Raw genomic sequence first — 18,667 nt, 5'->3', positions numbered from 1 at the left:
TAAAAGATATAGTGTTTGCTGGATATGGTGGTGCATGCCTGTAACCCCTCTGGTTCAAGGTCAGTCTCAGCAACTTAGCAAGACCTTCAGGAGCTTAGCAAGAATTTGTTTCAAATAAAAGACAGAACAGGGCTGAGTGGTATCACTCAGAGGTAAACTACCCCTGGGTTCAATCTTCAGTACCATAAATAAATATAAAGGACTGGGGGTATATAGCTTAGAAGTAAAATGCCCCTAGGTTCAATTCCTAGTAACCTTCTCCTCAAAAAATAGTCTTACCAATACTATTAACACACGCATATTGAATGATCACATGCATTCACTGAAAAGAAAGGAGAAAGTAAAACTATTTTTTTTTTCATTTCTTCCCCAGTACTGGGAATGGGGATGCAACCCAGGATCTCACACATGCACAGCAAGTGCTTTACCACCAAGCTACATCCCTACCCCTTTCTACTTGATTTTGATGCAGGGTCTCACTACCAGCCTGACCTTGAATTTGTGATCCTCCTGCCTTAGTTTCCCAAGTACTGGGATTACAGGCATGTGCCTGTACCGCACCCCACCAAAAATTTCTCATCCATTTGACTCTTCAAAATACCAAAAGAAGGTCTATCTAAACAGTAAGACTATGAACTAGTATAATTTTCATGTGTTTCTATAGTATCTACATTTTCTAAAATAAATATGTACAATTCCTAAAATGAAAAAAATACAGTGAACATAATTATAGAGATTAGAGACTATCAGAGCAACTGTATGTAGTATGTTAGGCTGATAGAGCTGCTGCTCCCCACCTTTATGACTTCATTGAAACTTAACCACCTTGCCCGGCATGGTGGCGCACGCTTGTAATCTCCGTGCTTGGGAGGCAGAGCCAGGAGGATCACGCAGGTTCAAAGCCAGCCTCGCTGGCTTAAGAGATCCTGTTTCCAAATAAAAATATAAAATAGGTCTGGGAGTGTAGCCAGGAGGTAGAAGGGTTCCATCCACAGTACTACAAAATAAATACATAAATAAATAAATAAACCCAACCACCTCTTTAAAGGCCCTAATTCTAAACACATGCATGTATTTATGGGAGGTAACATGCTTCAGTCTATAATACTTCTCCAGGAAGTCACCCCAACTTCTTCCAGCCTCTTCTCTTTACTGCAGGTCAGGATCACATCAGGGATTCAGTACTGACTGGCTTCAGGTAATCAATCAGTATCTCTTGATTGACTGGCTCATTTGAGGTTGTTTTATCCATCACCTGGATGCATAAGTAACTGTGGAGTAGCTATGAATTGCTGTTTAGTGAAATGCAGCCTTTCCACCAGGGCTGTTCTTAATGCTGGGTCAACGGGTAATGTTCCTTCTGCCTGAGAGCCCTTTGGGTTTCCTAAAGTGATAAGGATTGTGTTTTGGGAACAGCCTGAGGAAAGCTCTACTTACCAGAATTGATGTCTCAATTAAAATGAATCTCTCCCTCCTCCATTCTTCTTGGGCACTTGCATGACTATTATAGCTTTTATCTCAGACTCCTTTGAATTAGAAACACTAGCCCTGTAAATCTGTGGTGAACAGGGCAGAGACCTTATGCCATTTATCTTGGCTCCATGAGTATAGCTGGAATCAAGGTAATACTGTCATTCTTTTTTGGCAAGGTATTTACTATGTGTGTTAATTCTTTTAATTAACGTGATAATGAATACATGTTTATAGGGTATAGCGTGTTATATCATAACATTTATAAAATATGCACTGATCAAATGAGGGTAATTAGTATTTCCACTTCTTCACCATTTCTTTATGTTTGGAGTGTTTGAGCTCCTCTGTTCCAGCTATTCATAAAATATATAATAGATGAACATGAACTATAGTCACCCTACTCTATGGTAGACCACCTGAATGTATTCCTCCTCTCTAACTGTGTTTTGGTACAAATTATCCAACCTCTCTCTATCCATTCTTCCCTTCCCCTTTCCAGTTTCTAGTAATGAATATTCTGTTATCTTCTGTTTTAATTTTTAGCTTCCACATGTGAGAGAAAATATGCAATATTTTTCTTTCTGTTTCTGGCTTATTTCACTTAATGTAATGTCCTCCTGTTCCATCTATTTTATTACAAGTGAATTTTAATTGTTATATTTTCTTTTCCCTATTGCTTGATTTTACATCTGGCATTTTATTGATTTCAGCCAGGTCTCAAGGAGAGACCCATATACTTAAGGAGAAAAGAAAATCTACTGCCAACTTGCTTAACTGCTGTTTAGTTAAAAAAAAAAGTTGTATTATTAATAGTAATATTATATAGTTAATATAAAGTTAATGTAAACATTAACTTAAATAATACCATTTGTATTAATATAAGAATTAATATAAAAGGTAATATAAATATTATACTAATTAATGAATAATAACACAGGTTTATATTATATAAATATTAATATAATATATATTAGGTAATATAAATATATAAGGTAATATAAATATATTAACTGTATATGTTAATATAGCTATATGTAAGGCAGGCCTCCTTAGACTGGATACAGATTGATTCATTCAATAAACCTCTGAGAATCTACCAAGTTCTAGAAATTGTTTAGATGTGGGGGACAAGGTGATAAAGAGGACTGACCAGTTTTTTTCTCTAGTGGAGCTTTTCTTTTAGTGGAGGGAGATATAAAACAAACAATTATATTAAAAGCAACCTCATAAAGTAAATACACTCTTCTCAGATTTAATAAGATAAGGACATGCTATCAAAAGTGATCAAAGCAGACAGGGTCTTAGGTGATCCTGGACCCCTAAGGGTCCAGGGAGGTGGCATCCAGGGTGACCTTAGTGACTAGGCAGGATGATGGCCCTCAAAATGCCCACACCATGAACCCCAAAACCTGTGAACATGTTACACTACATGACAAAAGAATGCAAATATCATATAGTCAATGATCTTAAAATACAGACATAGCTGGACCTGGTGGCACACACTTGTAATCCCAGCATTTGGGAGGCCAAGACAGGAGGATCGCGGCTCACAGCCAGCCTCAGCTACTTAGGCCCTCTACAACTCAGTGGGTCCCTGTTTCAAAATAAAGAATAAAAAATAGGCTGGAGGTGTAGCTTGGAGGCAGAATGCTCCTGAGTTCCATCCCTAGTACTGCAAAAAAAAAAAAAAAAAAAAAAAAGGGACATTATCCAGGATTATATGGGTGGATCCAATCTAACAGCAAGAGAGAGGCAAGAAAGTCACAGTCAGAAAAGGAGATGTGGTGAGGGAAGGATAAACCAGAGTGATGAGGTCGAGGGGGCCAGCCAAGGGATGCAGGTAGCCTCTAGAAACAAACCTCCCCTAAACCTACAGAAGGAACAAAGTCAGCCAGCACTTTCAGCCTTTTAAGACCCTTCTGTACAAGAAAATAAATTTTTACTGAATGTACTAAGGATTGAACCCCGGGGCATTCCATTTATGAGTTATACCTCCAGCCCTATTTTTTTAAAAAAAAAACAGGGTTTCATTAAGTTGCTGAGGTTGATATCATACCTGCAATCTTCCTGTCTCCTCTTTCCAAGTACTGGGATTATAGGCATGTACCACCATGCCCACCTCCTTTTTATTTTTATTTGAAACAGGATCTTGCTAAGTTGCTGGACTCTCACCAACTTGGTGAAGCTGGCCTTGAACCTGCGATTCTCCTATCTCAGCTTCCCATACACTGAGATTACAGATGTACACCAACACACTCAGCTATTTTTATTGGCTTAATGTGTTACAGCTGCAATAGAAACTAATACAGGGTCACTACGACTGTCTCTGAACCCTTAGAAAAGCAGCTCAATAAAGAGTTCAATGCACAAGTGTCTGACATCACTTTCCTCAACAAGTTGGTTAGAACCAATGTATCCATAACAGTAGAAGTGACACTTCTGGGTCACAAAGATCAAACTTCAAACTTAGGACGTCCTTGCTATGTTAGTCTATTTGTGTTGCTATGACAAAATACTTGTTGCTGGGAAATGTATATTTATTTATTTATTTATTTATTTATTTATTTATTTATTTATTTATGGTACTGGGGTTCCTGGAAACCCTTCTACCTCCGGGCAACACTCCCAGACCTATTTTATATATTTTTTATTTGGAAAGAGGGTCTCTTAAACCAGTGAGGCTGGCTTCAAACCTGCAAGATCCTCCTGTCTCTGCCTCCCAAGCGCGGGGATTACAAGTGTGCGCCACCATGCACGGTGGGAAATGTATTCTAAAAAGAGGTTTAGGGGCCCGGCGTGGTGGCGCATGCTTGTAATCCCCACGCTTGGGAGGCGGAGACAGGAGGATCGCGCAGGTTCAAAACCAGCCGCGCTGGCTTAAGAGACCCTGTTTCCAAATAAAAATATATATAAAAAAATAGGTCTGGGAGTGTAGCCCGGAGGTAGAAGGGCTTCCAGGAACCCCAGTACCACCAAAAAATAAAAAATAAAAAAAGGTTTAGGTAGCTTATAGTTCTGGTGGCAGCAAAGAGCAAATGGCTTGGTGCTGGCATCCTGTTTCACAACATGGTAAAGAAGCAGAAAAGGAACCAAGCATGTGCAAAAAGTGGCCAGTTGTATGGATAAGCATGAGAATGAATTTGGTCCTACAAGAGCCACATCAATCCCTCCCAAAGGCAATGACCACATGACCTAATTACTTTACCCTAGGCTTCAACATTTAAAGATCCAACCACCTCCACAGTGCCACATGAGGAACTATACTTCTAGCACATGAGACTTTAGGAACATAATCAAAACACATCCAGACAAATCAAACATACAGTGGTGACTCCCAGCATTCAGGAGGCTGAGACCGGAGGACCACGGTTCACATATAGCCTCCGCTACTATTTAGTGAGACACTCTGCAATTTAGTGAGACTCTGTTTATTTCAAAATAAAGAATAAAAAATAGGGCTGGGGTGTAGCTCACAAGTAGAATGCCCCTGGGTTCCATCCCCAGTACCGCAAAAAAAAAAAAAAGTAAGAAACATGGAACTTTTAGGTTATCTTAGAAAAATAATAAGTTCATAGAATTACACTAAATGATTGCTGTATTAATAATCTAGTTTACTAGTCACTATCACTACATTGATGTAGAATTTGAGATTAATGTAAGGTTTGAGAATAAAAAGCACATTTTTTAAAAGGAAAAAATAATGTGGGTATGGTAAAGTTTGACTGACATTTATAGAAGTTGTGAAACAAAAGATTCAGGGAGGAAAAAAAAGGAACAATATAACACAACTATCCAGATGGCAAGAACTCTTTAATAAATCAATATACTTACATAAGGTTAATTTTAAATTCTAACTTCAAAAATGAATCATAGAATCTTAGGACCAGAAGAACCTGATACAGTCCCCAGATTGAGACTTGTTTATTATGCATGGCAATAGCTAAAATGTAAATGTGAAGTTAATATCACCCCCATGCTCCTTATGCATTTAGCTTCTTGGCAGCTTGTCCTTTTCTCCTTAGATTAGCCAACCAGGGCCAACCTACATATCCCAGGAAGCAAGTACAAATGAACGTTTTGAGGCTGCCTTACTGATAACCATTTTTATCAAGACAAAGTTGACTAATACATTAATGGTCAAATTAGAACTTTGACTCAGGAAGAAAGGTAATATAGGGTCAGTAAATAAATATAATCTAAATAATTGATCTAGGAATATCAACAGAGTGGGAGTATTACCAACCAAATGATATTATACAACATGATCATTGTAAAAGGCCATTACCATTATTTTTTTTAAAAAGTTTAATGCATGCAACAGAATATTTAGCTACTCTGTTTCCTAAATATTTCCTCACCATTTGGTTGCTTCAACTTCTAATTTATGAAAAATATAAATGTAATTCCTAGAAATCTAATATCTTTAGTTTAATGAAAAAAACCACAATACCAATAGCAAGAATCACGTGTATGTTTTATCCCTCTTTTATACATAAGAAGAAAAAAAATCACTCTAACCTCATTGTGATCACCCCATTGCCTTAAGTGAATTTCTGGCAAAAGAGCAAAAAGAGATTGATAGTGAAATCTACCAAGATTGATATTGCTCATTCCAGAATTTGTTGTGGCCACATCAGCAAGATCGTTTTTCTATGGCTAATCAGCTAAGATATAAGACTTATATTATGAAGAATTGTATTAAATGAGATTTGTTAAAAGAAGATTCTACCCAACAGGTCTATTAAGAACATTAGCAATTTTTAGGCATATTTCAACATTTGGTTTTATGTTAAGTAGAGACCCCTTTCAGTTTGGTCAACTCAATCACATCTATAGTGTTCACAAGCACTAGCATGTACTGCATCCAATTTACACATTACCTCTAACTAAACTGTCCTTTTAAATCAACTATCTGCATCGTTATTACAAAACCCAGGACAGTTCCTGGTATCGAGACATTTAGAACAAAAGGAAACGAAACAAAAACACAGTCTTTAAAGAATGAACTTTATCCCAACATTCAGGAGGTAGAGACCAGAGGATTGCATTTTGCAGACAGCCTCAGCTACTTAGTGAAGCCCTTCACAACTCAGTGAGACCCTGTTTCAAAAATAAAAAGACTGCCGGGCGTGGTAGCGCATGCTATGGTGGCGCACACTTGTAATCCCCGCGCTTGGGAGGCGGAGACAGGAGGATCGCGCTGGTTAGAAGCCAGCCTCACTGGCTTAAGAGACTCTGTTTTCACATAAAAATGTTAAAAAAAATAGGTCTGGGAGTGTAGCCCATGGGAGTGTATACTGGAGGTAGAAGGGCTTCCAGGAACCCCAGTACCACCAAAAAAAAAAAAAAAAAAAAAAAAAAGAAAGAAAGAAAAGAAAGAAAAGAAAAGAAAAAAGAAATAAATAAAAAGACTAAAAAATAGGGTTGGGGTATAGCTCGAAGGTACAATGCCCCTGAGTTCTATCCCCAGTACTGGAAAAAATTAAATAAAATAAAAGAACTTTAAAGAGCTAAGCTGGGTTCGAATTTTAGGTCTTCCATTTATAAGTGAAATTATCTGGGGCAAATTATTTGATGTCTCTGAACTGAAAGCCCTCATTTCTCTGAAAGAGCAAAAATTATAATATACTTTGCAGATTTGTTTAACAAGTAAGTTACAGTTCATTCTGGTTTTGCAGAATTCTCACCACGCCAGGCCCTGGGGATATAAAATACAAAGATATGTGAGATATAATCCCTGTTACCCAGAAAACTCGGTCAAAAATAGAAACTAATAAACAAATTATTATAAAAAATATATAAGTTCAATAATAGATATATGTACAAGATACAACAGCAGCCCTCCAACTGTAGGGCTACAGAGGGATGAGTTGGTGAGACTTGCAATGGAGGGACAAGCACTCAGGCAAAAGGACCAAAGACACACAAATAAGGTACAGCCCAGCACATGAGGAGATTATAAGAAATACTACATTACTGAGGCAGAAAATGGAAGGCATCTAATGAACTTCTAAACCAATGGGTTTCAATCTTGGCTGAATGTAAGACATGCTTGGAAAGCTTTTTAAAAAACACTAATGCAAAGCTAGGCACAATGCAGCATGCCTGCAATCCCAGTATTTGGGAGACTGAAACAGAAAGATCATAGGTTTGAAGACAGTTTTGACAACATAGAGAAACTGTCAGTAACCTAGTGACAGTAACCCTGTTTCAAAACAAAAAATCAAAAGGGCTTGGAGTATAGCTCAGAGGTAGAATGGACCTGGGTTCAACCCCAGTAGCACACACAAATACACTACACACACACACACACACACACACACACACACACACTCATGCATGGATCCTACATTACTACATTCAGAGATTCAGGTTCATCTGTTCTGGAATGGATGTCAGACATCAATGCCATTAAAGAGCCACTCATGTGATTCTAAAGTATGGATACAGATTGAAAACCATCATTCCAAACCATCCTAAGTAACATACTCTTTATTACAAAAGCAATCAGAAATGGGCGTAAAGGTCTCCACAACAGTAGACTTACAATAAACAATAGTTCTTACCCCTTTTCTTCACTATTTATGACAAAATGTGTTTAACTTTGAAGAATGATATACTTATTGAATCCCCACATATTCCTTTTAAGTAAAATATATGTTTAATCTTATATATGGAAGCTAGAGGGGAAAAAAAGGAAAGAAAAGATCTCATGAAAACTAGCAGAAAGACCAGTAGAATAGTAGAAGATTAGAGAGGAAGGAGGGAAAGAGGAGATATAGAAAAGGAAATAGATCAAATAATGTCATGAGCATATATGAAAGTATCACTTTAACTCTATCATGGTGGGGATAGTAGGAAGAGAGGAAAAGAAGAATTATGAGGAAGAAAATGGACCAAATAATTCTGTGTGTATATGAATGTATTACTATGAATTTCACTATCATGTACAATTTCAATGCATCAATACAAAATATAAATTATATTTGTATTTCTTTTAACAATTTAGTACCTACATTTGGCTGTTGAGTTAAACCAAAATAGCAGTTTTAAAGGTTTTTTTTCTTTAAGCAGGAGAGAGGAATTAAAAGAGAAAGCCTAAAAAGAGAGAAAAGAAGTTCAATATGGTGCCTTCAATAAATTAATTGAGGACCAATAGGTTTCCAGAGACATCTCTATCAGCACCTTGGCATCTTGTAATCCACAGAATAGATCCTCAACATATTTATAAAAAAAAAAAGGGAAGCAGAGCAAAAGATTGGCATTCCCGTGGTATTCTTTACCCATGTTAGTCTAGAGTTGGACCAATTCCCATGGAATTCTTATCTAGAGGAACTTACTCTTCAACTCAATTTCAATGCCATTGACTTTAGCTAATGAAAAAAAAATTATAATTCATGTAAACATGATGTACGGCCTTTGTTTAGAAATGTATTACCCAAAGACAAAGATTATCTCACATAGACCTCAGTGTCCAGGAATGCCTAGGTAAAGCCATACATATCTCATACATATGGCAAAACTTGGCTTTCCTTGGCCAAGATGAGCTCTTTAGAGAAATTCCCTGAATTTGCCTTCCCACGTTTCCAGGTCTGAGGGCACTGGGAGTCCTGGATTCTGTGATTCCCTGGCTTGCCAAGGTGCCTTCTCTCCAGTGGCCCCTGCTCCAAGAAGCCAGAGATGGACAGAAACTGCCGACACCAGCCCCAGCTCCCATTTTCTCATCTTCATTCAGGAAGTTAGGCAGCCTCATTACCTATTTATGCTTCAGCTATCTTCTGATAAATCAGTCTCTCCATCATCTTGGCCATTAACTGCCCATTACTAGGTCTTCAATTTAAGACCCGAACGAGAAAATGCTTACTCACATAAACCTGAAAGTCAAAAGCAGACCTTTAAGATACTCACCCAGTGGCTCAAGAACAATACAATATACAGTTCTATCGAGCTGTAATTAAAACTGAGTGTAAGGAACCCCAACATTTAGATGCAACAAAATCAGCTGACAAGAATCCCTCAGATGAATCAGCCCTGGGAAACTGATACCCTTCCCTGGTTCAGGAAAAGCCTGGGAGAAATGAGATGAGAGCTCTCCCCAGCCCCATTACTGGCCTGATATCTGATATCCAATGGAGTTATGAAAACTTTCTCTGCTTCATCTTTTCATTCCCATATGGGAACTGAAAATAGTAACAATTACAGAATGCTGTGAGAAAAAAACACTTAAAAACTTTTGTTTACAGTGAAAAGAGCATATAAAAGCTTGCTGCAGAAAATAATGTTAAGTACTAAAAGCTAAATAAAGACAGGTAAAGAGAACGAAGGAGGAAAAATGAGTAAGTGGTTCAGCGACCACAGTTTCTAATAAATAACTATTCAGCTTAGCTGAATCAGATAATTTGAAAAGCAGACCTGAAGATCAGAGTTGTCTCTGCCAGCTGGGTCACAGTCTGTCCTGGAGGCAACATCAGAAATAGGCCAAGTCCAAACAATAAAATAAGGAACCATGAGTTCTTCATATCAAGACTTACTTCACCCAGACTGTTATGTCAATGGAGTTTTCTTTGCTTGCTTGATTTCATCATGTTTACAAGTATTGGGAGTGGCAGAGTTAAGGTTCACTTCTACTAACAGGCCAGTGTCAAGTGGTTTGTAGAAAGAAAATTCAGAAATATCACTGAATAAAATCCCATGATGAATAGCTGGCTCATACTAATTCCATAGCCTTCCCTTTAGGAAAAAAAAATTCACAGAGGGTTAGAAGGACCCTTCTCTCCTATAGCTAAAGAATAAAACTATATATAATTCTAGACCTATTTTTTTTTTGCTCATACTGATACATATAATAAACCTTATAAGAATCAGAATCCTCTTTACTAACCTACCTCAATTATCTAAAAGTTTCCCAAGAAGATAGATAATAAACAATGTAAGTAAAATGTATAAGAGCAAAACCTCCCCTTAAAAGAAGAAATCCCACGTGTGGTGGCACACACCAGTAATCCCAGTACTTGGGAGGCTGAGACAGAAGGATTGCAGTTTTGAGCACAGCCTCAGCAAGTAGTGAGATTCTAAGCAACCTAAAGATATCCCTCTTTTTTTTTTTTTAATAAAAATAGGTCTGGAGGTATAGCTCAGAGGTAGAATGTCCATGGGTTTAATCCCCAGTACCACACAATAGCAGGAGAAGGAGGAGGAAGAGGAGAAGGAGGAGGGAAAAAGCAGTTGTCTCTAATGTCAAGGATATTTACAAGATTATTTCTCATCTGTGAAGTGACAATCAACCACCAAAAGTTTTCTTTGTTGGGAAACAAATTTAGAGAAGTCCAGAGATAAGAACCACTGCAAAAAAAAAAAAAAATCCATCAGTTCCACTATCTATCAGAAAAATCTCATTTTAAAACCATGTAATCTTTCAGTGCACCCATAGGTTAGAACATAAGAAAATATCCCCAAATTTTTCAAGTTGACAGGTTCCTACATACTATCAGGTGGTGATTCCAAGCTGCTTTGAAGCACAAATCTTTGTCCTGAAGTTATAAGAGAACTGAAAGAATCTGTCTGTGATGTTTGAGAGAAAACAAATACCAGTTTAAAAAAATACTGTATGTATACTGAATTTCTTTGATCTGGTATATAGTCTTCTTCTTGGATGCTACCTTCAAGAACATCTGAATCTAAGATATTAAGTGTATATAATTTTTTAATCATTTTCCAAGGAGAAACTCTAAGGGAGAGCAAAAAATGAAATTATTCTGTTTGATAAAGGTAATGAAAGAGAGTCTAGAAAGTAATTATATCTACATTTCCATTATTTATTAGAGCTAGTCACTGTTAGCCCCTGCCATATAAAATATCAATCTTGTCACCTAATCCTTAGCACTAAATACATTCCCTAGAAAAGTGAAATGCCTTTTAACATACATTGATTCTAAATTTAAAAGTAAGTAATACTAAGAGATGCTCATATTGGAAGATAGGGGGAAAACACCGCAATTCAAGTCGCTTATCTATCAATTGTACATCTAGAACGTGTGTGTGTGTGTGTGTGTGTGTGTGTGTGTGTGTGTGTGTAAAACACTGGGGATTGAACCCAAGGACATTCTACCTCTAAGCTATAACCCCAGTCCTATTTTATTTTTTATTTTGAAACAGGGTTTCACTAAGTTGCAGAGACTTACTAACTTGTTGAGGCTGTCTGTAAAACTATAATCCTCCTGTCTCACTCTCCTAAGTACTGAGATCACAAGTGTGTCCCACCATGTCCAACTCATCCAGTATTTCTTATATGTGGATATGTGTATGAACATGTGGATACATGATGGTAACTGTGACCTGGAAGACAATTACTATTTTAAATGATAGCCATAAATAGCAGGAATAACTGCTGCTCTAAAAAAGGGAGACAGGATACAGATCCTTGCTGATCTTTAGACCTAAGACATGCTACCAGTGTCTAATGACACAGGGTCAGAATCAACTACAAGCTTCCCCTTAGCTCTGAAATAGATCTTAACACAAAGGAAAAAACACTACTTGAAGATTTCTAATTAGCATTAGGTCTTCGTGTCTGATTATAAAAATAAATAAAATTATTACTATAAAAATGAATAAAATGATTAATCTCACCGTGTTTTTTTTTTTGCAGTATGAACTCAACTCTTAACAAAAACAATGTGATATCAGAGGTTGATGAAATTTGACCTTCACAATGTCAGACACAGATAGCATAAACATATAAAAGCCCATGGAGCCAAAGTCTCATTAGGACAGAGCAGTGGAGCTCTGAGACACTAGACTGGGAGCAGTCATTTCCTCCCTCTGTTTAGATGCTCAGTCTTAACAAAACTGCATGCACACAGGGGATTAGATATGGGCTTCTGCCGGTCCCAAAAGTGACCCAGGTCTCTGCTATTGATGTGTTTTCATACAAAGATGGATAAGCTATACTCTATAGTTCTGGTTTCCACTGGGGACAACCCATCAATTTAATGAGGCCTCCATGTTGCTGACATGCTGAATTAAAGAAAGGATTCTTATGAGACATCCTATTTCCTTTATAAAGGAAAAAGGCCAACTATAGTATTTTTGTGTTTTAGAATAGCTTTTTTCTTCTTTTTACTTGGTGTTGCTCTGAAGCAAATGACTGACGTACCATGGAAGTCACTTTTCATTTAATTTATGAAATGACCCTCCAGGAGCATTTCTTCACTTCTGAAAAATGTGTAAGGAGTCTCTCGGAACCTCCCCCACTGGGTTTGTGGGAAGCCACCTCCTGGCAAGGACTCCTGGCTCAAATGTTCCCCAGATCAGCATCTTTAGCAAACTGTGACCAAGCTGTTCTCTTCGTCCTTCTCTGGCCTTCCTGAAGTAAGCTACCATCTCTATTACCACCACCAAGCCTGGAGCTTGCTGTGTAGACAGGACTCCATGAGAAGCACAGTGGACTCTGTGCAAGGCCTCAGTCCACAGATTTCTATTGTCCACAAAGACATGGCACCATTATACGAGGCAGTACTACACTCCACTGCTTAACCTTTTTGTCCAAAAGGCTTACCCTTCTGGCTTTTTCTTTTGTTGTTTTTTGTTTGTTTGTAATTTTATTTGTTTTGGATACTAGAGATTGAACCCAGGGGTATTCTATCACTTGAGCTATACCCCCAGCCCTTTATATTTTTATTTTGAAACAAGGTCTCACTAAGCTGCTGAGGGTCTAGCTAAGTTACAGAGGCTGGCTTCGAAACCATGATCCCTCTATCTCAGCTTCCCAAATAGAGGAATTAAAAGCATGTACTACCCTGCCTGGCTTCCTCTGTTTTAAAACTGTGAAAAGTTGCCGGGCATGGTGGCGTGTGCTAGTAATCCCAGTCATTGGGAGGCTGAGACAGGAGGGTCAAGGTTTACAGACAGCCTCAGCTACTTAGTGAGGCCTTCACAACTTAGTGAGACCCTGTTTCAAAATAAAGAATAAGAAATAGGGCTCAGGAGTATATCTCAGAGGCAGAATGCCCCTGGGTTGAATCTCCAATACCATACATATGTCCGTGCACGCGCGCGCGCGTGCGCGCACACACACACACACACACACACACACACACACACACTATGAACAGTTACTTATGAAAATCTGCAGAGAATAGTGGTTAAAAATCCATATTCTAGAGCCCAATTTCATCTCTGTGAATCCTAACTCTACTTTCTAGACTGAGTGATCCTGGGCAAGTCTCTACTCTCAAACTAGTACCAAGCGTCTCTGTATCTCCAAAGCTTGGCACACAGTATGCGTTCACTTACGAATTTAAAACTACTCTGACAAACGTTAATTGAAAGAGTATGAAGAAACAGTTATCTTGCAATAACTTTACCAAATATCTTCACCAAAAATGGGAAGTAGTTTTCAGGACTATGACAAAGGTGGCTTTTACGTAGTTAAACTATTCTGTTGGTTTCTTTGTTAGTTCTGTAGTAGTGAAAAACACTACCATTGTCCCGTAGGGTGCGACCCTTATTAGCACGTATACCCTTCTTACTCTCCTTAAAATCTTCTGACCTGTGCTCCATGTTAATTTTATTAAGCCAACATTTGTCAGTGATTCTGGCAGTCCTGTGGCTATGTGCCTTGAAGTATGAGTTATCTATACGGTAAAGAGAGAAAGATGAAACTTTGGGTTTTAGGGAACCTCAGAGTTATGTGATTCATTCATCCCACCACTTATGAGGAAGCAAACATCTACTCAAAAGCATTTTGAACAGTGATTGTTGAACCTATTTTATAGCTTCTTCAGTTTCTCAACCCCCATAATAGTCTGCTCTGATGCTGAATCATCGTATTTTCCCTCTTAGCTAACAAAACTCTGCCTTAATGTAATTTAGGCCTATTTGCTCCATTTGTGAAATAGGATATATTCAGAGATGGCTGGAAGTTTGCTTCTTTTCTCTTAGGCACAGTAGAAAGTACCTGCTAATTGATAAGCTTTATGGCATATTAGCACTAAAACTATAAACCATACAAAAAATTAAACTACAGTCATATATGTACTAAACATAAAAGAGAGGTACACTTAAGAGGACATAAGTCTTAATATCTTACAAAGAAGGACCAAAATACATTATCCTTTGAGATTATGGAGAGAGAAGGGACTAAATTCAGACAACTAAGTGAAAACACATGCAGTCTTCCTTGGTGAGTCAAGGCAATCTTTTGAGATTACAGATGAAACTGAAAATATTATCAGAAAGGTGGATGATTTTAAATATTTCCCCTCAGTACCATTTCCAATAAGACCTCATGACCAATCTTCTTTAGAGTATTCCTGTTGTTATTCATATTTGAATCATACTGGCTATTCTCTCCTCCTGGAATGCTGCTTCTCAGATACCTATACAAGTCACTGTCCTCTTCCTTCAAGTCTTTTCAAGTGACCTTCTGTGAGGCGTAATGGACCACCCTATTAAATATTATAACTAAATACCCAGGGCTATAGCTTAGTGGTAGAGTGCTTGCCTGTCCTGTGTGGGACTTGGGCTTGAACCCAACACTGAGAAGAGGAGAAAAAGTGCCCTCAATACTTCCCTCCCTACACTCCTAATCCCAATTATCATGTTATACATTTGTCTTTTCCATAGTACTTACTATGTGCTAACATGCTATATAATCTACCACTTACTATGTTTCTGTTTATCTGCTGGAGCATGGATCCCAGAATAAAGAAAAAAATATATTTGTGTGTGCAGTACTGGGGATGGAACCCAGGGGCATTCTACCTCCAGCCTACACCCCTAACCCTAGCCCTATTTTTTATTCTTTATTTTGAAATAGGGTCTTACTGAGTTGCAAAGGGCCTAAGTAGCTGAAGCTGTCCGTGAACCGTGATCTTCCTGTCTCGGCCTTCCAAATGCTGGGATTACAAGCGCACACCACCATGCCTGGCTTGAAATTTTTTTTATTCACTGATGTGGCTAAAGGGCCCAGAACAGTTCCTGCTACATATTAGGCCCTCAATAAATATTTGTAAATTGAATTAAAAGGATGTTAGTTTAGAAATCATGCCACAGAAAATAATTTTAACACACACATACACACACACACACACACACAGCCTTCATATTGACCAAAACAGTTTAATCTAAAACATAAAAGAACCAATGGAAAATGTTCAATTATAGAGTAGACAAGTTTAAACCTCATAAGAAAAGGAACAAGAATCAAAGTCTATTAAATATTTGCCAATCCCCTCAGTTCTCTCATTATTCAAAGAGAGAATGATGAAAAGAGAAACCAAGAGTCTCTAGTTCTAGTGAAAACATACTGCAGAGAACAGGAGCTATAAAAAGGCATGATTAATAGCTCAAACCGCCAAAATACCCAACTGCACATGGGCCAGAAGGTACAGAGAAATATATGGCTGTTTCTCTCAGCAAGTGAAATGAGAAGACAAAAAATGACCCAATGGCCTAATGGAGGTGAAATGTCCCATGAATACTCTACAAACACATACATGTACACATACAGATGCACACACACACACACATACATGCATGTACACACACACACACACACACACACACACACACACACACACACACACTACTACCAGCAGTAGCGATACTATATGTATTCAGAGCTTTTTCTCTTCCTGAACATTTTCTGCCATGAACATATGATGCTAAAATAAAAGCATACGGCCTTCTTCTAACCTAATAATTTCTTGAGAAAGAGAAATAACACAATTAACTTTGAAATAACAGATTTTGGAAAGAATGTTTGTTGAAAACTGTTGGAAATTCTGGAACACATGGTTGATTGATTAAGTGATAAAATATTTATTAAATATGAGAATTCACTGTAGGAAAAATGGAAGTTCTTCCACTGAACCAAAGGCTATACCCAATGCTGGGCCCAGAGTCATGTTCATAAAGAAGTGGAAAAAGTGAATTTGACATCACTAGTTTACAACAGTTAAAAAAAAAAAAATTCAATGATAAAAAGGGGGTGAGCTCAAACAAAAGGGAAAAACAATTAATTGAGAATAGCCACAGGTTTTTAAATGTGGTATTAAACTTAACTGTGCATTGTAAAGGGCGAATTTTATGGTATGTAAATTATATTTCAATAAAGATGTTATTTTAAAAACTATTCTAAAAATCAGAGCTGGGCGTGGTGGCACACACTGTAGTCCCAGTACTTAGGAGGCTGAGACAGGTAGATCAAAGGTTCATAGCCAGCCTCGGCTACTTGGTAAGGCCCTCCACAACTTAGTGATACTCTGTTTCAAAATAAAAAGACTAAATAATAGAGCTAGGGGTATAGCTCAGAGGTAGAATGCCCATGGGTTCCATCCCCAGTATTGCAAATAAATAAATAAAATTAAAACTATTATAAAAATTAGTATTGTTTTTATAAGTACATTTTATATGCAAGACAATCTTGGTTTTCACAGAAGAGGAAGGGCTTCTGAAATCACTGTAGTGTACCATAGGTAGGTTTTTTAGAAAATGAAATAGAACAGAATAGAATAAAAAGTATTCTACTGGCTGTAATAAGAATAAGTCATGTTTATGACATGCATTTTGATCTTTGGTGTGTATTTCCATACATTCACAAAGATTTTTACACAAATCTTCATAGCAACATTATTGATAATAGACAAAGAATAAAAAAAATCCAGATGCCCATCAAGATGAATTAATAATGGAATATTATTCAGCAATAAAAAGAAATGAAGTACTGATATAAACTACAATGCACATAAAATTTGATAGCATTATGCTAAGACCAGATACTACAAGATTCCATTTATATAAAATGTCTAGAAAAGGCATTAGTAGTTGCCTGGGAATGCTACTGTGAAAGAAGTTTGGGGAAATCTATATGGGAATTTTTTCTGAAATAATAAAAATGTTTTAAAATCAATTGTGGTGACAGTTGTACAGCTCTGGCTATATTAAACCTTTAAATTGTGGATATTTTTAAATGGCTTAATTATATCTCAATAAAGCTGAATATAAAAATATGTCAGTAGCCAGGTGTGATGGCGCACGCTAGTAATCCTGGTGCTTGTGAGGCGAAGACAGGAGGATCGTGCAGGTTTGAAGCCAGCCTTGCTGGCTTAAGAGACCCTGTTTCCAAATAAAAATATAAAAAATAGGTCTCGGAGTATAGCCCGGAGGTAGAAGGGTTCCATCCCCAGTACCACCAAAAAGAAAATGTCAGTAAAATATGAATTATTTTGTTCCTGAGATGACATGAAGTCAGATGAAGTCATGAAAACTGTGTAAGAGATCATTTCTATAGAACACTAACTTGATCATCTTTATTTTGTGTGGTATTGGGATTGGAACCCAGGGGCATTCTACCTCGGAGCTACACCCCCAGCCCTATTTTTTATTATTCATTTTGAAACAGGGTCTCACTGAGTTGCAAAGGGCCTCACTAAGTAGCTGAGGCTGTGTGAACTTGTGACCCTCTTGTATCAGCCTCCCAAATGTTGGGATTACAAGCGTGCACCACCACACCCAGCTTGACCATCTTTTGATATGAGGACTCCTCTCCACCACCAATCTTACTTTCTAATCTTAAACCTACTTTCAGATCCTCAGTCACACTATGGTATATATGCTTGAAACTATTTCTATTAAAATGATTATCCTGTACTGGCATTTTTTCAGATTTAGATCAGCATTTACAGATCTTTTAGAAGAGCATAAAGATTTTACAGAGTCTTATAAATATTTATTTTTAGGAGATAACCTTCTAAAAGTAAAAAATACATAAAATATTTTATATAAGCATAGATTATTAATATTATAAGTAAAATATAATTAATAAAGGCTTTACTAATTTAAATAACATAATATATTCATATCTTAAAATATAATTTACTTATAGAATTAATTCATTCAATAAATATGTTTTTTTTTTTTTTTTTGCTGGTCTGAGGATGGAACCCAGAGGCATTTGATCTCTGAGTTCCACTCCCTGCCCAATTTTTTATTCTTTATTTTGAAACAGGGTCTCACTGAGTTGCGGAGAGCCTCACTAAGTAGCTGAGGCTGTCCACAAACCACAATCCTCCTGTCTCAGCCTCCCAAATTCTGGTATTACAAGCGTGTACCACCACGCCTGGCTATGTTCTATTTATTTAACTTTTTGGTCCATAAAAGGAATATAAAAATTAGAAAAAGTCAAAATAAA

The 18,667-nt window shown here is 37.3% G+C and overlaps 1 protein-coding gene across 15 annotated transcripts in view; it reads right to left on the bottom strand.

Moving 5' to 3' along the window:
- ADAM22 (ADAM metallopeptidase domain 22) overlaps positions 1-18,667 on the bottom strand; it is a gene marked incomplete at both ends in the record, with an annotated part of 237,120 nt that overhangs the window by 202,099 nt on the left and 16,354 nt on the right. For 3 of the 15 annotated variants that reach the window (XM_080700872.1, XM_080700866.1, XM_080700869.1), the window contains one exon: positions 11,097-11,150. The exons of the other annotated variants lie outside the window; for them this stretch is intronic. In XM_080700872.1, the coding sequence (XP_080556998.1) occupies positions 11,097-11,150 (54 nt within the window). The remainder of the gene's footprint in view (positions 1-11,096; positions 11,151-18,667) is intronic. 15 annotated transcript variants of the gene reach the window in all.

The sequence above is a fragment of the Muscardinus avellanarius genome (assembly GCF_963383645.1).
Source record: "Muscardinus avellanarius genome assembly, chromosome: 9".
NCBI lineage: Eukaryota > Metazoa > Chordata > Mammalia > Rodentia > Gliridae > Muscardinus > Muscardinus avellanarius.
The sequence above is the reverse complement of the archived record's forward strand: the minus strand, read 5'-3'. Positions and strand labels throughout refer to the sequence as shown.